The sequence below is a fragment of the Phascolarctos cinereus genome, unplaced genomic scaffold (genome assembly GCF_003287225.1).
Source record: "Phascolarctos cinereus isolate Bilbo 61053 unplaced genomic scaffold, phaCin_HiC Scaffold_726;HRSCAF=1367, whole genome shotgun sequence".
Lineage (NCBI taxonomy): Eukaryota > Metazoa > Chordata > Mammalia > Diprotodontia > Phascolarctidae > Phascolarctos > Phascolarctos cinereus.
Genome location: NW_027556098.1, coordinates 127,192,512 through 127,217,967, shown reverse-complemented (window position 1 = coordinate 127,217,967; position 25,456 = coordinate 127,192,512). Strand labels below are relative to the sequence as shown.

The window sequence follows — 25,456 nt, the reverse complement described above, 5'->3', positions numbered from 1 at the left end:
CTTAAAGTCCAGTATTTAGATGTTTGTAACTTATCTAGGATCATCCAGAATTGCATTTCTCTGTGTCCCAGTAGTGTCATCTGTAAAATGAATTGGTTGGACTAGATAATCTCTAAGGTTCAGTATAGTTCTAATCTTCTATAATTCTATAATTCATATAAAGATAAACATTACATTAATTAGTCTGACTTAAGGAGATGGCCCAGATGTTCACTGTAAACCAGAAGGGAAAAAAAGTCACCTGAATTTTATTTGAATAAACCTCCTCTTGTGTTTATGTCTCACAGAATTGACTTAATAAATTCAACTATCCATAGTGGGGTAAAGTAAAGAGCAGCTTTTTTTGTCTTCTTGAGCATTTTAAATGTAAGCAATCCACCAAAAGCCATTCATAATCAACTGAAACAATAATGCAATTTTTAAGAGTTCTTAGTTCTTAGTTGGTGATGTTACTTGTTCTTGTTATAAAATGCAATAAAAAATACTGAGTCATAGTGTATAGCACTTGGGGAAGATTGCAGCATTGCAAATTTGACTTTGTTCTAGGGGGGTTGAATTAATGGGTAATAATAGTGATTCAAAAAAGATCATGAATTAAACATTTAAAAAATACACAGGAAAAAACAAAAGTTCAGAAGGGAACACGAACAGGAGCTTTATTTCTTACTGTTAAATTTAATAAATACTTTTTTTTTTGGTGAGGCAATTAAATGACTTGCCCAGAGTCATACAGCTAGTGAATATTGTGTGTCTGAGGGCAGATTTGAAGTCAGATCCTCCTGACTCCAGGGCCAGTGCTCTATCCACTGTGCCGCCTACATGCCCCCCTAATAAGTACTTTAAAAAAACAAAACAAAACAAAGCCCTATGAAATAGAAGTCCACAGGTTTCCTATTCAGTCCTCAGTGTTGTCATGATTATAGTGATTAAGTTCATAATAAAAAATTAAAAATAAAAAAGACATGGCTTTAGTAAAGCCCCCTTGTAACACAGTATGCAGAACCCTTCAGCAGGTAAAGAAACCAAGTATTGTTATCCACTCAAGTCTAAGTACCAAACTCAGCAGTCCTGCTATACTCATTGTAATGTCTGTTATCATTGTTAATAATAACAGTAATATCAGCTTGCAGTTATAAAGTACTTGGAATGTGCCCAGCACTATGCTTAGCACTTTGCAAATATTATTCTACTTGATTCTCATTTGATCCTGGGAGCTAGGTGCTTTTATTATCCCCATTTTACAATTGAGGAAAACAGAGGCAAACAAGTTAAGTGACTTACCCAACTCTGAAGGTGGATTTCAGTTCAGGCCTTCCTGACTCTAGATGTAGCTCTCTATCTATTGTGCTACCTGAATGCCACATATAAAATTTCAATTTAGAGAAAAACATGTAAATACATGCATGGTCATTAGACTGATTTATTTAGCTGGTAGTTGAGTGGATTTTTTTCATCTGTCAGAAGTGAAAGTTTCTAATGAAAGTATAGCATAGTAATTTATAGTGTATTAGAAAACCAAGAATTCATCAAAGTTCTTTTCTGAAACATGCTTTGTCTCTCCTTTGCCACACCATGTGAATTGCTATGCTACCTGAAGGTTCCGTAAGTGTTGTGAAGAGGCTTACCTGATTTTACGAAGGCATGGGAATCTCTTTATCACTCTGTTTGCCCTGATGTTGACTGCAGGGCTTCCTGAGCTCACCTCAGTTAAGGATATACAGTATCTTAAGGTAAGAATTTGACTTTGTACATGTACAGAATTCCGTTGCTAAGTCTTGACTGGACATCAGTTGTAGTAGCTAATTACCAGAATATCCCAAGGTAGGAAATGCTGTATGGCTTTGGGTGGTAAGGAGTGGCTTTTCAGAAACATTTTGCTGTGACCTAAAAGCTAATAAACTATATATATGCTTTGACTCAACAATACTGCTACCAGGTCCATGTTCCAGGGGGATCAAAGAAAGCAGAAAAGGGCCCATGTACAAAAATATTTATAGCACCTCTTTTTGTGGTAGCAAAGAATTGGAAATTCTGAGGGGCTCCCCCTTCTATTGGGGGAATGGCTGAACAAGTCATGGTATGTGAATGTGATAGAATACTGTTGTGCTGTAAGAAATGATAGAGATAGTTTCAGAAAAACCTAGGAAGACCTATATGCACTGATACAAAATGAAATGAGCAGAATCAGAACAATTTATACAGCAAAAGCAATATATAGATAATCAACTTTGAAAGACTTAGTAACTCTGAACAACACAATGACCAACCATAATTACAAAAGACTCATGGTAAAACATGCTATCTACCTCCAGATAAAGAACTGATGGACTTAAAGAGCACATTGAAGCGTGTTTTCTTCTATTTCTTGCTTTTTTTCCCCTTGGAATATGGCAGATGTGGACATTGGTTTGCATGTGTATACATATTTTTAGCAGCTTTTTTTTTTTGCCTTCCCAATGGAGGGGATAGAGGGAAGAGAGGGAAAGAATTTGGAGCTGAAAATAAAATAAAATTGAATTAAACCTTAAAAAAAAGTATTTTTATGACATTTGGTGAAACTAAACTTTTGGAAGGATGTTGTATTTCTCCGAAGTGGCTTTGAAGATGCTACATTATACACTTACCTATCAAAACGTGTAGTTAAGTCTCTTTGTCTTATTTACTAGACCACTTGGATTGCAGTCTTAACATTAGCTACAGTTACCTGTGTCATATTGTTACTATTTTTCCAAGATATTCCAGATTATTAGGCAGAATCGCCTAATAATTTACCTCTTAGGTAAAATACAAATTTGTCAGAGTAGCATCTAAAACCTTTCACAGATTGCCTTCCAGCCTTCCTTTCCAGATTTACTTTCCAACTTCCCTTGACACACTCAGTTCCAGCCAGGCTGACCTATTTGCATTTTGCCAAACCTTTCCTTCCTAACCACCACAGGTTCTTTTCACAGACTCTCCTGCCTTCCTGACACTCCCCACCCCCTCACTGCTACTGCTGACCCTTTTGAGCATCTTCCATAGCTCATCACTGTTTCTACCTCTTACTACAAAACTTTTCCTCTTTCTGTGAGTGCTTACAGCCTGTCCCTCTACAAATTATGTTATACTTTTTTTTCTGTGTTGATGTTGACTTTTACCAGTAGGATGCAAACTACTAGAGGGTAGCAATTTTATTATGTTGTTCCCTGGAACAGAGTAGGCACTTAATACATGCTTGTGGTTTGAATGGATGTCAGGTATTGATTCAAATTTCCATTTAAATTAAAATACTGATAGAAGCATAACATTTCAAGACCTTCTCATAATCATGAACTTCATTATGTTTTTCTAAACTCTTGCTAGGAAGATCATGCGCTTATAAGTTTAAACTAGAAAAATCTTATCATTCAAAAAAGTCAAAGAACTTGAGTTATTGGAGTATTTTTGGAAACAGGTAGATAATTAAAAGCTAACCCTTCCCTCCATTGAAGCTCATTTATCATCGTTTTCTGTATTATATTGTTTACTAACCATTCTGGTTATGGTTATTAGCTAAATTCCATAATAAGTAAATTAGTTAGAAGTTACTCCTGCCTTTAAATGCTGTCAGAGGCAAAACCTCTGGGCAAAGGGGAATCCCAACAGCTTTGAATGCTTAAGATGTGCACATGAGCCTGAAGAGATATTTGTTCTTGCATGGACTGATTTCTTTTGAGAAGTACACTATCCGGGGCAGCAAGGTGGCTCAGTGGATACAGCACCGGCCTTGGAGTCAGGAAGACCTGAGTTCAAATCCAGTCTCAGACATATAACACTCATTAGCTGTTTGACCCTGGGCAAGTCACTTAACCCTATTGCCTAACTTTAAAAGAGAGAGAGAGAGAGAGAGAGAGAGAGAGAGAGAGAGAGAGAGAGAAAGTACACTATCCATGCTACCACTACTGCCACTGCATCATCCTTTGGCATCCCCCAAAACACATTCCAGGGGCTTCCAAGAAGACAAACCTGAAACATATTTTCCTGAGAACCGCTTGAACCCCAAGGGTCTCTGTAGAGGCACAAGAAACCTAGGCACAAGAAGGGGAAACCCAAGATATACCAAGGCATTGTCTTCACATCTGCTTATGCTTTCAGAGAGCCCTCACAATTCTCAAGTGCACCTGACTATACTGAACCTCATTCTGCCACTAGAAAATTGCATTGGCTAGTTTCATATTCCCTATGAATTTTGCTATAGCATCTCCATTCCATCCCCTGAAGTGTCCTGTAGTTAGTTAATCATCGCCCTTGAACTCAGTTTTCTTCCCCTGCAATTAGCAGATGCTTCCTCACCAGTGTTGTACCTGGGTCTTAATGGGTCATTTCCCTGCCTGCTTCTGGCAAACAACTTTAATACAGTTAATCAAATACATATGTATAGTACATACCTGAGGCAAAACCATAAGACTTTATTTAAGTATTTATTTAATACCTTGGAAATGAATCAATTCTGAGTACTTTGTTTCTTTTTTCAATCCATTGCCTTCTGATGGACATTAAAGGTGATATGTGTGTGTGTGTGCACACACACATATATATATACATGTACATACAAAATACACACATACATACATGTGTATGTATATATATATGTGTATGTGTATGTATATATATATGTGTATGTGTATGTATATATATATATATATATATATATATATTCAGTTTGTCTTGGGTTATAGGCTCTAATTTGAGCACAGCTGAAAATGTAGCCTTCCTATTAAGATGCAATGGAACTGGAGGTTGGTTTATCACCAAAATGTCTCTGTAGGAAAACACCAAAACAGACACAGACTCTTTTTTGTTTACAAGAGTCTAGGCCAAGCGTCAAGCAGCCAGCAGAAACAGTTAGGATGGTTTTCAGTGGACCTGTGGATGGGCCCTCTTTGACATTCCTCCCCCTGGCCCTTTCTTTATCCCACTGTCATTCTTTGTGTTCTGGCTCAGGTGTTTTATTGCTGTTCTGCGGCTATCTACAGACTCCAAAGTTATCTCTCTTCAATTTCCTCCCCACTCATACAAAGAGGAGTCAACAGTCTGGCATCTACTTTTGAAAAGTTATCAGCCAGGGCAGCTATATAGCACAGTGGATAGAGCACCAGCCATGAAGTTAGGAGAACCCGAGTTCAAATGTGGCCTCAGACAACATAACACTAGCTGTGTGACTCTGGGCAAGTCACTTAATCCCAATTGCCTCACCAAAAAAAAAAAAAAGTAAGTAAGGTTATCAGCCTTTCACCTAGGATGTTATTGTTGCTCACCACATCTTCAGTTAATTCATATTTTATTTATACATATAAAGACATATCGATCAGAGGAAGCATACAAACTACAGTAGTCACAGGTTCTAATGGACGTTTTCGTTAAATAGCATTTAATAAGGGGTTAGTTTCCAACTTAACCTTAGATTTTTCTTGTTGCTTCTGCCCTATAAATATCACTTATAACTTGGGCTTTAAAAAGGAGCTTATTTGTACAGACTCTTAGAAAGTGCTACTAGATAGCATGTTCCTTGAAAGCAGAGCCTTCATCTTTTACAGGATGTCCCCAAAGTCTTGGTGAAGTTTTAAGTTTTAATAGCTCCTAGCACAATGCTGCTTGCCGTGCTCATAGGAGGTGCATTGAGTTGAATTGTTGATGTAGTGTATGTACACAATGTTATCATAGGTGTCAAGTCAGAATTGATTCATTCATGCAGGCGTTCATTTACCTATTTATTTTTGGTCTTTAGGACTCTTTGGCCTTGGGGAAGAGTGAGGAAGAAGCACTAAAGCAGTTTAAGCAGAAATTTGATGAGGCGCTCAGGGAGAGTTGGACTACTAAAGTAAACTGGATGGCGCACACCATGAGGAAAGATTACCGGTCTTAACGAGCGCCAGCTTCTGCTGCACGTGTTTTTTGTTGTTCTTTTGCTGTTGTTACTGATTTGGTTTGGTTTGTTTAGTTTGGCTTTCATTTCATATTTGCACTAAAAAAGACAGGTGAACACTGCCCTGACAATAAATTATTGATAAAAACAAAAGGGAACAAAATCCTGGAACACCAAGTTTAAAAGGAAAAAAAATGACCCAACCTAACCCGAATGATCCTTGATGATTGCACTCTACTTCTGACTGATTGACAAAGACCCAACACAAGATCTGCCAACATCAGGATAATCACTTCTTGCTGACTTTGCACGCAGAAAGCTACTAGATGTTTTCTTCTTTTAAAAAGTTTGGTACTTTTAAGCAGTGATGTAAATATTCATTTTCTGTGTTGTGACAAAGTATTCTAACTCAGCCAAGGACTTTACACACATCAGTTATGGGACCAGTGGCTAGTTACATTCAGAATGGGACTTAAAAAGAAGGGTGTCTTTGTGCAAACTAAAGATTATGATGTATTTTTTTTTAATCAAACCTGTGGAAACCTGTTGATTTTTCTTGTTGATGTTTCTATCCCATGGTATCATTCCATCAGGACTTGCTGAAAATCTAATGGTGTGGCAAATATGACATGTTTGTGGGTGTATGTGTGCTTCATATGTACACACAAATATATGTGTATATACATGTGTGTTCGCATGCACAAGTGCATGCACCCACGTGTGTGAGAGAGAGAGAGTGTGTGTGTGTGTGTGTGTGTGTGTGTGTGTGTGTGTGTAAAACGTAAATATTTCAGATATGTTGCCTTTGGTTTTCTTCAGCCTGGGGTTTTTGTTTTTGCCAAAAGTAGGGCTTTTTTTCTTCACGTTCCTTTCTGGTAACTAACTTCCTGATCCAGTTCTTCCAGCCACTTCCCTAAAGAAGCATATGTTGACACAGGATCTATGTACTGTATGTGTATGGAAGAGTGAGCTACATGGGGGATAATACTTGAGCAACTGTACCAAAAAATAAAGCCAACAAAAGACAAGGAAACTATTTATGAAATAAATTCCCAACCTGAAATTCAGTATTTTTTGAAAAATGCCAATGAACAGTCTCAGACCTGTTCTTACTGTATTTATTAAAACTTCTAACAACATGAATTTTTTTTGCACAATGTATGTTCAGCTTTTAGTAGTTACATAATAAATTGGATTTTTAAAAAAGTTACTTGCTGAGGTACCAGGTTTTTAGGGTGCTAAGTGGAGAGCAGTTTTTTTTGTTTGTTTTGTTTTGGTTTTTGCTTAGGTGGTTGGGGTTAAATGACTTGCCCAGGGTCACACAGCTAGTGTCAAGTGTCTGAGGCCAGATTTGAACTCAGGCCCTTCTGACTCCAGGGATGGTGCTCTGTATGCTGTGCCATCTAGCTGCCCCCGAGAGCAGTTTTGATATGTGCAATAGGAGCTACTGGTTTGAATGTGTAAAACATGTTGCTTCAGTGAGCACCGAGAGATCCATCTAAGCTGCTGCCTGTTCTCCAAACAATACTGGTCACTTTCATTCCGTGATGATGGAATGTAAGGAAGGAAATTAACAAGATATGTTTACCCTTCAACTAAATGTGTTTTCCATTGAAGTTTGATTAAAAATTGTTTTCTTTTGTTCATAGAACAGATTCATTGTCTTTTTAGAGAGTCCAAACCAATTAGTGGACAAGCCAAAACACAATGAAGTCTGCACGGCCTTGGATTCCTCTTTCCCCAGGGTCAGTATTGCCAGGGTGAAGGTTAAGAAAGAGACAGGTGACTTTTCAGAAATGGTAAAGTTGGCTTAGCCACCTGCAGCAGAACTGTCTCAAAGCCACACCTTCTCTTCTTTCATAGCTCTCAGGAACACTGGCTCTCACTTTCCTGCTTAGCTCTTTACTTCATTTGTTGGTTGGAGGGAAGAGTGGAAGAGAAGGAATAAATGTAAATGTGAAACTCTTCTGTAGGCTCTAGTGAAAGCTGTGAAGTCTGAATGACTTCATGCTTGCCTCACTCTTGGAGCAGCCTCAGTAACTGGCTGAACCCTAAAGAACTGTGTGTATTTCTCAGCAGAAGTTAGACTGGGTAGGCTCTTGGGTCCCTTTCTGTAGGGCAGTCAGCTGTGGGACACCTTTCACTCAAAGGATTCTATCGGGGCTCGTGCTAGAAGCTTCATAGGCCAGAGCATACCTCATACCTCTACCCATAACATGTCTAGAATACACCCTAAGCAGTATCCAAAGATGAGATCCTTCGAAGTGGAAGGTACTTGTCCCATAGCTTTTGTCCTATACTAGTAATCCATTGCTTTATTACTTTCCAGTTTTCGAGAATTTAGGAAATGTTATTATTGCTAGATAGGATCTATGGGACCAGAAACCACTATCATTACATACACTCAAGGCAGTGATACCCAACCTTCATCATTCCCTGTCGCCTATGTAAGGGGCAAGATAGATGCAATTATATTGCTTTTTTGGAACCTTATTATTACCCTTCCCAAATGGATTTTAATTCAAAGAAACATACATTATGAGCCAGAAATTGTGCTAAACATTGAAAATGCAAAGATAAAAATGTACAGCTCCATCAAGGATCTTCATATTTCCATTTATTGGGGCCAACCAGGCCATTGGAAGTTTATTCTGACCCTTCTGTGGAATAGTTTTCTGGGTCCTCTTCCCTGGGTATACTAAAAATCAAGAATGAAATGTTATTTATGTTTATATATGCATATAAGTATATGTATATATATATGTATATGTATGTATATATCTATGTGTATATGTATATGAAAGAAACCAAAGCCTGAAGAAATCATATTAATGAAAAGTGATGTTTTCCAAATCACTAGTTATCCTTCCTAATGTCAAGATGATAGGGCCTGCTCTAAGGGAAGCCCTTACTGTAGTTGGCCGTAATATACTACTTGGAAAAAGTTAGAAGGCAAGCTTCGGATCAAGTACGTGTTATCTGTGTATACCTGGTTCCCTTGAGGATAACTAGAAAGAAAAGAAGGGAAAAAAAATTATGGGACTGACTGGAAAAACAGGCTTCCTTTCATTTCTGACACTTGTGTTGTTTAGTGGTATGTTTCTTTTGAGTAATAAGTGTTTGTTCGTTATCCTGTGCTATAAATTGCACATACTGATTTTCTGTAATTTTTACAAACCTCTTCAGAGTTTTTTACTTCAATAATTCAGGAAGGTGTGATTTTCATCAGTGTGGGTGAACACTTCCTCTGAGCTTTAACATTTTGTGGGAAAAACCCACCACTAAGGAACTAAGGAATCTGATTTTTAAATATCTTGCATTGTCTGTAGTTCTCGTTCCTTCATGTGGTTACCCAATAGGGAAATTAAGTAGGAAGGAAAAGGGTTGGGGTCCAGAGAACAGGAAGGTTCCTTCATTGGTCAGAGGGTATAGAGCAAGAAGCATTCATCACTACTCATAACCCACATAAATGACCAGTTAGGAGTTGGGCATTAAGCATTAAACAAGTCATTTTGGTGCATTTTAAAAGCACTCAAACTTTTTTAAAGCAGAGGTGCAGAAAAGGGACAGATGAGCAGGGCATTTTTGTTACTATATTTAATACATGTTAAACAAAACCCACCTAGTAAGTTCACAGTTGATTATGTGTGTGTGCATGTACACCACATACACACTTTTTAAAAAGAACTCTACTAGGAATTAGAAGGCCTGGTGTGCCCCTGAGCTCTGCTACTGTGTAGGTATGTAAGCAAATCACAACTTATATGAGCTAAATTTCCTTCTATGTAAAATGTAGGGAATACCTGCCTTACCTACTTGCCCAAGTTTTTTTGTGAGTACTAAGCAAAGCATTCAGTTCTTTCAAATCAAGTCCTATTAGGCAAAGGATATTTGCCACCTATGTGGCCAGAATAAAGTGTAAATAGCATGTCATGTTAATGAATGGTTCATCTGCCAGCAGTACACAGTGCTAGGTTGTTCTTCCTAAGATGCAAGATCCCATGGAAAATAGCATTGGAATAAATCAGAAACTCTAAAGGGATTTATATGTGACATGGCTGGCCCTAGAAATAGGTAATTTCCTCCCTGGTGTGTCTTCGGGCAGGCCCCAGCTACCCCATTGCTTGTCATACTGCCTGAAATTCTACCATTAAATATGTATTCCTTTAGATTAAAGCAACTTCCTTTGTTAAATGAAAATACCCCTCTGGGAAAAGTCAACTGGTCAAGTCCTAACATACGCATAATTACTTTATTATTAGATTTTCTTTGAGAGAGGGAGGCTGGACAATACAAAGATGGGGAAACAGGAGGCAGAAGCTAATCAAGACGATTTCACTCATTTGGCAGTTTTGTGGATGAGATCCCCACCATCAATTCCACTTCCTCCTCTGATGACCCCTGTGCAACTGACCAGCTCCCAGGCTCCCAGCCTGGTCATAATGCTCCAGGACACTGTGAGCAATGAAGTCTCGTTCAGAGTGCAGGGTGTCACATTGCCTGCAACTCACAATCTCACACCGGGGACATGTACTTCTCAAAGGCAAGCCTTGCCAAGTACCTCCTTCTCGGGGAAATAGTGCTTCTTTGGAGCTTGTTCCATGAAGACACCGAACATCACTTTGCTCTTGAGGTTCTTTTTCCAGAGGGCTGGAAGGAGCAGAGGAAGCTGATCCTGAGGCTGGTGATTTCCACCTATGAAGGAATCGATAGTCATCTTACCCTAGGGGAGGGCACATAAGTTCAGTTGTTGACATTCCAACTCTTCCATGAACTGATTCTTCAGATCTGCCTCACCCATTCTCTCATCTCCAGTTCTTCCCATTGCACTTGGCTCCTTCCCACTTGTACAGGATCATAGAGTTAGAGGTGTGAGAGCGCTCAGATGTCATCATAGGATCACAGATTGACAGAATCTGGAAATCTCCTTTTACAGATGAGGAATCAGGCTTGGGGAAAGTAAATGAACTGCCCAAGACATACCTTTGCTCGTAGTCATTTCCTTTGCTTGTTATGCATGAGCATAACTCTATAGATCTAGAAGAGAACTAAAAATCACTTAACTCCCACCTCTCTTTTTAAAGATGAGGAAACTAAGACCCAAGGTACTCCAACTATTATTGTAGAGACAATATTTGAACCCTTCCCTGGCTATTCCTACCTACCCTGATTTCTCCATTCTCTGAATTCTTAAACTCTTGCGTTTACTAAGTCTTTGTTTTCCTTCTGTGTGCATCTCCTCCTTAACCTACCTGAGCTCTTCAATTTTATACTTCTGTATCAACCACAGCACCTAGCACCAGGACGGGTGCACAGGAGACACCCAGTAAATCATCATCAAATGTAATTGAATTAAAGTTAGGGGCCTGAAGATAAGGGGAGCCTATGGCTGGGTGGGGTAGGGGAAAGGAGGACTGAAGAATTATGTCTACTCTAAATTGGAAAGGGCTCACCTTCCCATGCAGTGTCATCTGGGGGTTTGGGAGTAATAGTTGGAGTAAGGGTTGTGGTCATTTATGTGACATTTCACGTCACTAATATCTGCAAAGCACTTTCCCCACAGCAACCCTGTAAAGTAGGTAAGAAGTGTTTTCTCCATTAAAAAAAAATGAGGGAACAGGCTTAGAAGATAATCTATCAATTAGAATTATCTGAAACAAGTAAATGGCACTCACTCCCTGGTGTTGCTTGAATTACCCTCTTCATTTACCTTTCTACATGTTGTATTCTTCCAGTTGACTGTAATCTTCTTGAAGACAGGGGGGTTCCCATTTTTTGTTTTTGACTCCCCAGCACCTAGCACATAGTATATAGGCCCTTGTTAAAAAGGTTGAGTTGAACTAAGCAATAGTGGAAGGGCCTGCCTGTTGGGCGATTGTATTCGTTTCGCTGGAAACCTTCAAAGGTAGCTAAATGATCATTCCCACATATTGTGAAACGTTCTTGGTCAGATGGGAGTTGGGTTATACAACCTACAAGGCACCTTCCAAATTTTAGCTTCTGTGTTTCTCTAACTTGCCCAGGGCTACCTCACTGTAAATGTGTCAGTCAGGCTACCGTCAGTCACAAGGCTTGCACAATATACTGCTGCTTCCAGTGACCTTGAGCAAGGCATCCATTGTTTCTCCTATTTTGGGGGCCTCAGTTTCCTCATAGGTAAAATAGGAATGCTTATAACTACTCATCTTAGCCTATAGCACTGCTAGGAGGATCAGATGGAGTACACTTGGTGTGAAACCCCTTAGAAGACAGTATTGTAAACTCTGCAGAGTCCAACAAGTTGTAAAAAGATGCCATACCCATGATTCCTTCCATTCCTCCCCATTCTCTACTCCCAACCCCATCTCTTACTTTTTCCACTGAACAGGTTCAGAGAAGAACCTCAGGGCAGGAAACCGTCTTTTCAGCAGGTGGTCTCTCCTCCTTCCACTACTGTGGAACTCCCCTAAAGGTACATCCTTGCTTTCCTGACTCCATTTCTTCCAGCTCATGGTGCCTGGGACACCAAGGGAGTCAAAATCCTAAGAGAGCTCAAGACAAGGCAGCAGGCTGGGTAATGTGACCTGGAAGTGACCTGGGAGATGGACATACATGATCAGTCAACCCCAATATAAAGCCCCAGAGGAGGCAGCCAGACAGTAGATACTGAAGTCTCTGGTAGAAGCTATAAGGCAAGAGGAAGTCTCTGTTCTCTAGAAATTTATAGTCTAGTAAGGGATAGAAGGCTCTCTCTCTCTCTCTCTGTCTGTCTCTTTCTCTCTCTCTCTGGTCTTCCTCTCTCCTCCCCTTCTCTCTGTCTTTCATTAACACACACACACACACACACACATGCATCTTTTTAGCAAGTGATTTGGCACTAACTAGTGCTCTAGAATCAGTGAAAAGGGAGAGGTGGGCTGTGAGTTTCATGGAAAGGATAAACTCAAGCTGAATGATGGATAGGAATTAAAAAGTGGTGGAGAGGACATTCCCAGTGAACAAAAACAGGAGATAGTGAGGTGAGAGCAGGACCAAATTGCTAGGGTAATAGTCCCCTGCAGTATGCACACTTACCTCACCCCAAGACTGGAAGGCAAGTGACTTCAGTGAAAACTGAATGACAGGCAGAGCAGACTCTTGTGTTTGTCCAGAGTGGTGGTGATTCTGGAAGAATGTTAGCATCAAGGTAGGTCCCAGGAAATACGGGCTGCTTCTGATTGCCCTCTGATTAAGAAACACAGGAAGGCATCAAGAAGGCAAAGTTTTCTCATTAAAGGAGGTCCTTGGAGCCAATATCCAGCAGAAAGAAAAAAAACAAAACAAAAAAATTCTTCCTCTCTGAGAGTTGGGAGTCTGTCTCCTGCACAAACTGAAGTATGAGGTGGTAGAAGGGAGGAGGTCTAGTTGACAGTGCTAACCATTAGGAAGCAATTCTTTCTCTCTGAGGAACAACATTAGATTAATCTTCATTTCCGTGCCAGGGTATGTTCTCTTGGAAAAGCCTCCTGCTGCCCTGAGGAATCCAATTAGCTTCTTCCTCCAGCAGCAAAGCTCCTAATTGTGTTTGCATTTGGGGGTCTGTCTTGCCTCTTCAATAGGTCCTCATTCACTCTTGATAATAGGCAACATGCAGGCAAGTCTATGCATCCTGCCCATTTGTCAGACTGTGCAATAATCTGGTTTTCCAAAGCAAATGATAAAAACTCATGACTGGCCAAGAAGTCAGGTAATCCATCAAATATTTCTTTTCAATTCAGTTTTTAAAAAAAACATTTATTAAGAGCCTATTATGTACAAGAAAGAGGCAGCATCAGAGTATATAGAGAGCTGGCCTTGAAATCAAGAAGCACATGTCCAAGCTCTGACAGGCAATGGATATATGACTGTGGACAAGTCACTCAAGCTCTGCTCTCAACTTGTAAGTTATTGTAAGTCAGCAAGTGCTGACCTGCATTGGTAGGAAGACTCATCGTCTAAGAGTTCCTTAACCTGGTATCATCACAGATCCAATCTTCATTCCTACAAACGAGATACCAATGCTGAGTGCAGGAGAAGACAACAGAGTCCCTGTCCTTATGGATCTTACAATTTAGTATAAATAGTCTTTATTGAAGTCATTGCCTGTACTGAGACTGAAGGTGTATCTACTTAAGCACAAGTTGTAACATTTCACAATTTCTAAAAGGAATGTCAACATTTACAACAGTCACGTATACCATGGTTCATAATCACATTTTGGAAGCTTTTTCAACAATTTCTAAAGAAGTGCTTCTAACATTGTTATACATACATACATACATACATACATACAAACATATGTATATGTGTACACATGCACTTTCAATAAACCACAAAACATTAACTTTTCCAATATGAGCTACAGTGTTAACACAAAAGGCATAATTGTTTAATTTATGAATCAGAGTGGAATATTTATTGTAAAGGAAAATGTAAATGCTTTCCAATAAAGGCCGTTACGTTATTGAACCAATGTGAAGAGTACAACTTGAACTATGAGTGCATTCATCTTTTAAAGATGTCCTCTGAATAACTTCAGCTCAAAGCACTAAAGTCAGTACTGGGAATATGAACTTGGACTGAAGTTTGGCAATGATGCAGTCCAACTGCCTCTGCTTTACACTGTGGAAAATTGCTCATATCATAGTATTGAAGGGCAATGCTCACCAACCATTCTAGTTTGATATCTGTACATATCCAGATATACTTCTTTGTTTTAAGGATAAATTCATTGTAAAGCGTCCATTCTGGCTTGTGGTCCAGAACAGCTGAAGGATGCAACTCCACTACTTGCTTGTTCTTTGCACTTAAGTAATGCCCTGTTCATTCCAAATGACCAATAACCAAAGCTTTTCTTGTATGAATGTAATAGTCTTTGCTTGTGAAGTCTGTATTTCTGCAAAGCAAATTAAATGTATCCATGATTTGTGACAGCTGCTGGCATATATTGTCTGCAGACATCAGGACATGAAGTTGTCATAACATCACTGAACTGACTTGTGATTTTGTTTAGAAGCTTGGTAAATGCTCAGCACTGTCAGATGATCTTCATCTATATGAGCAAACCTCATCTTGGCTTCATCTGCTGCTTTCTTGTCCTTTGTGGAGTGAATAAAACACTGTGGGACTGACAACATGGCAGTAATAGATGGGATCTCCTTAGAACAGTTGTAGTCACAACTTGCAGAAACCGTTTTAGCAAGCTGTGGATCCATGCAAATTATGCCATCATAGATCCCAATTCAGTCAAGTCTCCATTGTTATTTAAAGCATCTAGACAATTCAAAAGCTGTAGGACTCTCATCAGTTTCAGGAATTGGTGGATCCATAAAATCGAGTGTACCAACTCATCTATAGCATGTTTCTTCAACTGTAATACCACTGAACCCAAATTAGACCTCAAAATTTCGTGGTAAATATTGTCCTGCATTTCAGTTTTATAGGCTTTCTCAGCATAAAGTCTGAAACATTTTCCAGGCCTGGTATGACCAGCTTGACCAGCTTTGCTGATTGATGTCACCAAAAGAGACTCCATTCTGATTCAGGGATTATATTCCTTTTCTTTTGCAAATCTAGGGTCAATGACAAACACACCACCATCTGTTGTTAGTGATGTCTCTGCAATATTGGTAGACACAACTACCTTTTGTTCTATTGCTCCATTTTGTGTTTTTTGAAGAGGGACGCTCAAAAATTCTCTTTTGTTGTTGAAGTGGAAGTGTGGAATACAGAAGAGTGATTTTAATATCACCAACTTCTGGACCTAAATCATCAACTTTATGCGTTATTCTCTTACGGGCTTTATCAATTTCCTCTTGTCCAGTAAAGAAAAGATCTCCTTCCTCCTTTTTAGACATGTGAATTTGTATCACAGTTTGAATTGCTGCTTCGAGGTAATCTCTCTGGTTTTGCAGTATGAAAAATCTCGACAGAGTGATGCCTAACTAGAAAATCTGTAAACTTATCCTTATATTCCCAAACACAGTTGAAGCTGCTTCTTTAGAATGTCATAGTAAGGAGGAGTTTGGAGTAGATTAATGAGCAGATTAATACACTGTGGAAATGATGTGTGTCCCATGTATATTGATTGAGCCAAATGTGTTGAGTGTGCTGAATGCAATTAGTAAAGGCATACAAATCCTTTTCCTTCTCTTTCTCTCTTCCTCTCTATCTCCTCTGTCACATTTTCTGTAATGATCTTTCACTATCCTGGTCATGATCTTGATCCTTCCCAGTGGTCTTCCCATTTTTCTTGCTGAAGGGATAATCCTGCCCTAGGTCCAACCAATGCTGCTTGTACATGGTGGCACTGAGATGCCAGTGAAGGAAGAAGGAATTTTAAAAAGCAAGAGAGGGAGGGAAGTGAGGGGCTGCTGCTGGTGGCAGCAGGGACAAGGAGATGGCTTTGCTCAGACAACAGCCTCCGCTGAGCACCCAGAACCAGCAAGTAAAATGGTGGCAAGGATAGGGCCTATGCACGTTTCTTGATGTGAGCACCCTCCCCCAAAGAGATTTGAGGTTTTTATTATTTTATTATTACTATAATTATCATTTCCCCCCTCCAGATTCCTGTAGCTTGTGGGGGAAAAAAATGACATTTTCATTTTAAGTCTTTAACAAACAACCAGATTAGAAGGAAGCAAGCATAGACTAGTGGATGGGGCACTAGACTTTGTCAAGAATTTGTCATTGTTGTTCATTCAGATCCAACTCTTCACGAGTCCATGGACCATATCATGCCATGCCCTTCTATCCTCCACTATCTCTTAAGGTCTGCAAGTTCATGTTCATTGTTTCCATGACATTATCTATCTCATCCTCTGCTGTTCTCTTTTCCTTTTGCCTTCAATCTTTCTTAATATCAGGATCTTTTCCAATGAGTCCCATCTTCTCGTTATGTGGCCAAAATATTTCAGCTTCACCTTCAGAATTTGACATTCCAATGAATAGCCTGAATTAATTTATTTAAGTATTGACTGATTTGACCTTCTTGCTATCCAAGGGACTCTTAAAAGTCTTCTCTAGCACCACATTTCAAAAGCATCAATTCTTCAGTGCTCAGCTTTCCTTATAGTCCAACCCTCACAACCATACATTGTTACTAGAAACACCATAGCTTTGACTGTAGTTTGTTGGCAAGGTGATGTCTCTGCTTTTTAGTATGCTGTCCAGATTTGCTATAGCTTTCCTTCCAAGTAGCAAGTATCTTTTAATTTCATGACTATAGTCACCATTTTCAGTGATCTTTGAGCCTAAGAATATAAAATCTTACAGTCTTGGTAAATGAATATTTTACCTGCTTCCATTTCTTCTCCCTCTGTTTGCCAGGAAGTGACATGACCAGTTGCCAAGATTTTAGTGTTGTTGTGGTTTATTTTGATGTTCACCTTCAAGCCAGCTTTTGCACTTTCCTTTTTCACCCTCATCAAGAAGCTTCTTAATTCTTCAGTTTCCACCGTCAGTGGTGTTATCTGCATATCTGAGATTGTTGATGTTTCTCTTGGCAACCTTAATTAATTTTAATTCTGACTTTTGATTCATCCAACCTGGCAATTTGCATGTTGTATTCTGCACGTAAGTTAAATAGATAAGGTGACAATATACAGCCTTGTCATATTCCGTTTCCAATCTTAAACCAATCAGTTGTTCCATGTTCAGTTCTAACTGTTGCTTCTTGGCCTGTATACAGTTTCCTGAGGAGACAAGTAAGATGATCTGGTACACTCCTCTTTTTGAGGATTTGCCACATTTTGTTGTGATCCACTTTGTTGTGAGGGGCTTTAGTGTAGTTAGTGAAGCAGAAGCAGATGTTTTTCTGGAACTCCCTTGCTTTCTCCATAATCCTGTGAATATTGGCAATTTGGTCTGTAATTTCCTCTTTGAAAAGCAGCCTGCTCTTCTAATAATTCTCAGTTCACATATTGCTGAAGCCCAGCTTGCAAGAATCTTAAGCATGACCTTGCTTCATGTAAAATAAGTGCAGTTGTTCAGTAATTTGAGCATTCTTCAGCATTGCCCTTCTTTAGGTCTGGAACATAAACTGATCTTTTCCAATCCAGTAACCGCTGTTGAGTTCTCTGAATTTGCTGGCATGTTCAGTGTAGCACTTTAACAGCATCATCTTTTAAGGTTTTAAATAGCTTAGCTAGAATTCCATCACATCCACTAGCCTTACTGTAAGCAATGCTTTCTAAAGCCTACTTGACTTCATTCTCCAGGATGTCTGGATATCTCCAGGATATTACTGATTTAGATCAGTAACCACACAATTGTGGTTATTGGTGATGTTAAGATCTTTCTTGTATAGTTATTTGTGTATTCTTGCCACCTCTTCTTAATTTCTTCTACTCCTGTTAAATCCCTACCATTTTTGTCTTTTGCCATGCCCATTTTGCATGAAAATTTCCCTTGCTATCTCTAATTTTCTTGAAGAGATAGATCTCTTGTCTTTCACATTCTATTGTTTTCTTTATTTCTTTGCATTGCTCATTTAAGAAAACCTTCTCATCTCTCCTTGCTTTTCTCTGGAATTCTGCATTCGGTTAGTATATCTTTCCCTTCCTCTTTTCCCTTTCCTTCTTTCCTCAGCTATTTGTAAAGCTTCATCAGACAGACATTTTACTTTCTTGCTCTTCTTTTTCTTTGAGATATTTTTTGCTTGCTGCCTCCTATACAATGTTGCAAACCTCCACCCATAGTTATTTATGCACTTCATCTACCAGATCTAATCATCTAAATCTATTCATCACCTCCACTTCATATTCATAAGTACCTGGGTTCACATACTGCCTCGTATACTTATTGGCTATATAACTCTGGGCAACTAGATAGTGTAGTGGATAGAGCGTTGGCCTTAAGTCAGGAAGACTTATCTTCATGAATTCAAATCTAGCTCAAAAATTTACTAGTTGTGTGACCCTGGGCAAGTCACTTAACTCTGTTTGCCTCCATTTCCTCTATAAAATAAGCCGGAGAAAGAAATAGGCAAACCACTCCAGTGTCTCTGCAAGTGGGGGCATAAAGAGTTGCACATGACTGAACAACAACATATGACTCTGGGTAAGTCACATAATGACTTTTTTCCTTTGTATTCTCATCTGTAAAATGAGGGAGTTGGACTCAATGTCTTTTTAAGGTCCTTTGCAGTGTTAATTCTATGATCTTGTGATCCCATGAAATTTTTCCCATACTAAAACTTTACAGAAAGCCGTAATGAGAAGTTAATTATACCTGCAAGAGTCATTCCATGGTCATAATCATAGTCATGAATTCTGAGATGGTAGGTTTCCCTATGGGTTGAAATGATAGCTTTTCCACATTGATAACATTTACATCAATTGTCCAACAGTATGAAATCGCTGATATTCCCAGAGGTGTTCCTCCAACTGAAAGCTTTCCAACATTCATTGATTATATTTAAGCAATTTATCTCTAGTATGAATTTTCTTATAAGCCTTATAAGTTTGCCTGATGGGCTTTCCACATTCATTATATATAGAGAGAGCTTCTCTCCAGTATGAATTCTCTGATGAATCACAGAGGATTCCCTTAGGTTTAAGTCTTTTCCACATTTATTACCTTCATAACATTTTTCCTGAATATGAGTTTTCTGATGTATATGAAAACATCTCCAGTTTCTAAAGGTTTTCCCATTTATTACATGTGTGATGTTTCTCTCCATGTTTTTCCTTATGTACACTAAATCCTCCCCTTTCTCTGAAAGCTTTTTCACATTCATTGCATTTAAAAGGTTTCAGTTCAGTATGATTTCTCCTAAGTATGTTAAGCTGTCCCATAACTTGGAAAGCTTTCCCACATTCATAACATTCAAAGGGCTTCTCTACAGTATGAATCAGTATGAAACAGTTTTTTAAGGTTTGCCTTCTGACAAAAAATTTTCTCACAATCAATACATTCATGGAGCTTCTTTCCAGTGTGAATTTTCTGATGACAAACAAAGGATGTTTTGGCCGTAACTCTTTCCCATAGTCATTACATTTATATGGTATCTCTGTGTGAATTTTCTTGTGTTTCTTGAGGTATATCCCTTGACTGAAAACCTTCCCACATTCATTACATATATATGGCTTCTCTCCTGTATGAATTCTTTCATGCTGAATAAGGACATAATTGTCAATGAAAGCTTTTCTACATTGATTACATTTGCATGATTTCTATCCAGTATGAATTCTCTGATGTTTACTAAAGTTTCCAAACTGCCTGAAAATTTTACCACATATATTACATTCATAGGGTTCCTCCCCAGTGTGAATTCTCTGGTGTTCATTAAAGTGTTTATATTGGCTGAAAGCTTTCCTACATTCATCACATGTAAAGGGATTCTCTCTAGCGTGAATTATTAGATGTTGATTAAGATGTCCTTTTTGGCTAAAGCCTTTCCCACATTGATTACACTTATAGGCCTCTTCTCCAGTATGGATTCTTTGGTTTTTAACCAGGGATGAATCAATGCTAAAAGTTTTTCCACACTCATGACACATATAGAATTTCTCTCTGGTATAAATTCTCTGATGTTGAATAAGATGTGCCTTATGCCTGTGGGCTTTTGCACATTTGTTACATTTAAAAGGCTTCTCTCCAGTACGGATTCTCTGATGTGCAATAAGGCATGAGCTATTGCTGAAGGTTTTCCCACACTAACTATATATATATATGTGTGTGTGTGTGTGTGTGTGTGTGTGTGCATGTGTACGTATGTATATATGTGTGCATGTGTATATATGTGTGTATGTATGGTGTTTCTCTCTACTCTGTAATCTATGGTGCTAAAAAAGGTCTGAGTGACTTATTGTTACAAATTTTCTTCCCTAAAGAGTTCCTACTATGGTCAATTATGTCTGACAACTGTTTGAAGCACTTTCCGACTGTGTCATGTTGGTGCTGTATTTCTGTAGTGGTTTTTTGTTTGTTCTCTGTCTATGTGCCAGGAGTTCAGAAACAAAAAAAAAATTCTCATTAACTATCAAGGAGCTTACATTCTAAGTCAAACAAGCTAAGGCAGTGTATGGTAGCTACTAAGTGAGTGGAACAGACAGATAATAGTTGTAGCACCTTACATATATTATCTCATTCAATTCTCACATAAAGCCCTTTGGCAGAATCCAAGAATTATACTCATTTTACATATATGTTCCTATGTCAGTGTCTAACAAGCCAATCGGTTGTTTCTCTTGATTGCTAGCACCATCAAATGCAAGTGAATGAATAATAGACAATATTTATATAACATTTCCTATGTGCCAGACACCATGCTAAGTGCTTTACCATTGTAATCTAATTCGTTCCTAACGCTCCCCATTTTACAGATGAGGAAACAGAAGTAAACAGAGGTTAAATGACTTGCCTAGGGTCACATAGCTACTAGGTGTCTAGGGCTGGGTTTGAACTCAGGTCATCTTGACACCAAGTCCAGTGCTCTATCCGCTGTACCACCTAGATGAAATGCTTTTCAATGTCATCAGTATTAGAAAACACAACCCCTATGTGATGGGTATCTACATACAACACCTACACGCACACACGCACACACACGCACACACACACAGAATAATTCTTAAATGAGACAAAACCAACATGAGAGGTGTGGGTTGTCTCCTGGGACTTGCAGCTTCTCCTAGGAGGGCAGCACTCCAAGTTGGTAGACAGAGAGTAGCCTTTATCATTAGGTGTATCTCCTGGATCCTTTCCTTGAAACCAAATATGAGGCTCTAGAAAATGTGCCATCTGTGTTTACAAGAGCAAGGGAGCAAGTAATATGATCACAGCATCTAGTAGCAGCCCAGCACCAGATATATCATCATTCTTATGGGTATCTTAGAATATGATCTCATCTGAAAGGGAACTTAGAGGACCAGGCTAACTTATACATGACAAAGAATCCTGCTACAAAATCGATGGCAAAATGGTCCACAATCTCTATCTGATGTGAAATGCACCCATTCCATTTTAGGAGACCTGTCATCTTTAAGGAGTCTTTCCTTATGTGGAATTGAAACCTGCCTCTTACAACTTCTACCTAGTTGCATATAACCAAGCAGAACAATTCAAATCTCTCTTCCATGTAATGGTCTTGTAATGTTTGGTTGTCTGGCAATAGGTGGGTTCCTTCCTTTACCTCTTGCACTTGGCCCCAACTGAGTAACTAATTAGAGGGCTGGAGGGCAGAGCAATGAACTTTTCCCAACCTCCCCCACCTTCCCACTTTATAGAGAGGGCTCCGAATTTTCCAGGGAAACAATTCTGAAGTTTCACTTCAAATCCATGAAATTGGCAAAGATAACAAGTAGAAACAGTGTTGAAGGGACTTTGGGAAGACAGACAGATGGACAAACTGTTGTTGGGACTCTGAATTCTTCCAGTATTTCTGAAAATCCATTTGGAATTCGGCGAGAAAAATCATTGAGCTGTTCATTTTCTGTGAGCTAGTTCTCTCACTTCCTGGCATGTAAACCAAAGAGGCCCATAACAAAAGGAATGCCCAATCTATCACAAAATATCCATAGCAGCATTGTATCAAAACAATAACAACTGAGGGAAAATGGATGACCATCAGCTGAGGAATGGATAAACAAATTATGGTATATAAATATTATGTAATACAATGAGGGATAATAAGATGAGGAATTTTGAAAAATACAGGCAATTGTATGAAGTGGTACAAAGTGAAGAAAGCAGAACCAAGACAACAATATACAAAGTGATTACAAAAATGTAAACGTAACATTGAAAAGCAATCCGATTCTGATGTTCCATGCTGAAAGCAATCGCAGTCCTAGAGCTTTTGTTGTTCAGTCATGTCTGACTCTGTGGTTTTCTTGGCAAAGATACTGGAGTGGTTCTCCATTTCGTTCTGCAGTGGATCACCTTTTGTCAGGCAAACAGATTAAGTGACTTACTCATGGTTACACAGCTAGGAAGTGTCTGAGGCTAGGTATGAACTTAGGTCTTCCTGATTCCAAACCCAGTGTTCTATCCACTGAGCCACCAGCTGCTTCATCAGTCCTAGAGAACTGATATGGAAATTCTCTGTGCAGCAAAGTAGGGACTTTGGGTGCCAAGTGTGGTGTACATTGACAGACAGTGTTTGTGTAAGTTGCTTTGTATAAATTTTTGTGCGTGTGTGTGTTACATTACAAGGAAAGGTTTGGTATAAGGGAAATAACTGTGATGTGAAAACAAAAGGCAGTAAAGAAAAAACAATGAACAGAAAACAAAGATACTATCTGTTCCCATTATAAAAATATACAGTTCCTAGCCCTCTCCCTCTTTTCTCTCTCTATGCTCTCCAGCTACCATGCTGCATTGGCACAAAGGAAGCACATGGAAATTTGAAGCACTAATTCATTTTTTTAAGTAAATTTTCATATAGCAGAAATCTGCCTTAAAGCACTAATTCCTGAGGCCAAGCCATCTGACCTGGAAAAATCTACTATCTCCTCTTTTTTGCTCATTCTTTGCTGAGAAGCCCCTGCTGTGGTTCTGGAATGCACTAGGTCTCTAGTGATAGAGGCCAATTAATGCACAGGGACACAGATAGAGAAGGCCCCATGGTTTTCATGATAAAACTGAAAGAACTAGGCATTTCAGAGGTCAGGATCTGGATTCGCCACTTTGTTCTATCTCCCACATTTGTTTCTCTAGAACTTTTCCAGTACTCCAAGTACAGGTCTAACCATATTACTTGCTCGCTCAAGAAGATTCAATGGGTTCCTGTTGCCTGTAGGAGACAACATAAACTCATTTGCTCGGCATTTATTGCCTTTCCCAGTCTGACTTGCATCCATCTTTCCAGACTGATTGCATATTACTTCTCTTTATATACTCTTCACTCCAGCCAACCTGGCCTACTGCTTGTTTCCTGGCTAGTACATTGAATCTACTACCTCCATGCCTTTGCATGGGCTAACCTCCAGGCCTGGAGTAAGTGTGTCCTCACGTTGATCACTTGGAGCTTTAACTCCCTTCGAGGTTTATCTCAAGTTCTGCTTCCCGAGAGAAGGCATTCCCGATCCCCTCCTCCCCCATTGGTTACAGCCCTCCTCTAAGGTGCTATATGTTTATTTTTTAATATATGCTGTAGTGGCTTATCTGTGAACTCATTTTACCCCTGAGGCCAAGGATCTCCATTTTATCTCCATGTAACTAACAATCTCTAAGATCGTTAAAATAACAGACTCTATGTAACCTGAACCTGCCCACCTATAGTTTCTTATTGCTTTTCTCTCTAAATTTATTATTTAACGTTTCTGTTTTTCTATATATAATGTGTACCACCTAACTCTGAAGGATGCTCTGGACTATTAGCCAAGCTCCCTGTGACTCTCCGACAGCTGGCTAGCCTTGGCTTGCCCCCTTCTGGGGGTATGGAAGTGGGTATCAGATTCCAAATTCATTTCAGGAGACATTTCTGCATTCTCCAATCACATTTCATGAATTATATGCTCCTATCCCACTGACCACTCCAATTGATTCTTTACCTCAACGTTTTTCATTTAAGGTATCTTACAAAAATATATTCCATAAAGGCTTTAATCAAAATAAATCATGGTAGGCTAATATTGTCAGGATACTCATGCCAAGACCACTTCTCTCTTTTTATTATTAGGAGACACCCTGTTTTCCAGAGCTAAGCCCCAGCAAGCAAGCTGTGCCCTGAGCTTGGCATAACAACAATTCCTTGCACTCACCCTCTGGATGATCTCAGCCACAGCAAAATCCCAGAACTGTTTCCTCACCAGCCCCAAGTGGTCACTGAGCTCAGACAGACACCTGCAGGAACCATGTTCCAATCATGAAGCCCTGCTGTGAATCAAACCTGTCTCATTGTTCCCCTCATTGTTGCAGCAATAGCTCACTGTGTAGTAACTGCTATATGTATCAAGGTGTGGCCTCACTAAAGTGGGTCCCTTTCTAGAGGGGGCCCTGGCACATGTGTCATCTCCCTCCTTCAACTGAATAAAGGCTTTTTGCTTATGAGCATTGTTAGCTTTTTGTTTGTTATGTTATTTCTTAGAGTTGACTATGGTTGGGATAACTTGTGTTGGCATTTTCAGATTTAACAGAAGTTGCATAACCTCTGACTCTTTGATCATTTATTTTCAAGATTTGATAATATCAATGCATCCAGAATACATACTCTGCATTACTCTTTCAGAACTCACATCAACCCCTCAAGGTATAGGGAGGGCAAAAACTTAGAGGTTCCCCTGGCTATTAGCTAGTAATGAGCAAGGACTTTCAGTTGGGACTTCTCACTCATAGAGCACTCAGCTCGATTAACTTTTTATCGATGTGATTCAGAAACTTGCAGAGTTGAGGGAGGGAAAGGATCTCTTTTGAAGATGTGATTAAGCTGAGTAAGCCAGGAGCCTTCAGACTTTAATTTGCTTCTGATTGGCTGTGTTTCCACTCCCCAGTCTCTACTTCTCCATTTTGTTATAAGGTACATAAATTTAATTGTGTTTTTGTCACCTTAATACAAGACAAACCTGAGGGCTATTTGCAAGCTACCTTGTTGTCCCAATCAGGTCAAGGCAAATGGAGAAGGGCACCACT

General features: G+C 39.2%; 1 protein-coding gene and 1 pseudogene across 5 annotated transcripts in view; one reads left to right on the top strand and one right to left on the bottom strand.

Annotated features, from left to right (window-relative positions):
* The window catches only part of PIK3CB (phosphatidylinositol-4,5-bisphosphate 3-kinase catalytic subunit beta), a 192,147-nt gene extending 167,270 nt beyond the window's left edge, over nucleotides 1-24,877 (top strand). For 3 of the 5 annotated variants that reach the window (XM_020986126.2, XM_078146782.1, XM_020986128.2), the window contains 2 exons: nucleotides 1,598-1,730; nucleotides 5,747-7,535. In XM_020986126.2, the coding sequence (XP_020841785.1) occupies nucleotides 1,598-1,730; nucleotides 5,747-5,884 (271 nt within the window). In that variant the 3' untranslated portion in view covers nucleotides 5,885-7,535. The other 2 variants (XM_078146783.1, XM_020986129.2) reach the window with 2 other exon arrangements.
* On the bottom strand, nucleotides 14,634-23,685 carry LOC110208043 (ATP-dependent RNA helicase DHX15 pseudogene; annotated as a pseudogene).
* Nucleotides 24,878-25,456: the final 579 nt, after the last annotated feature.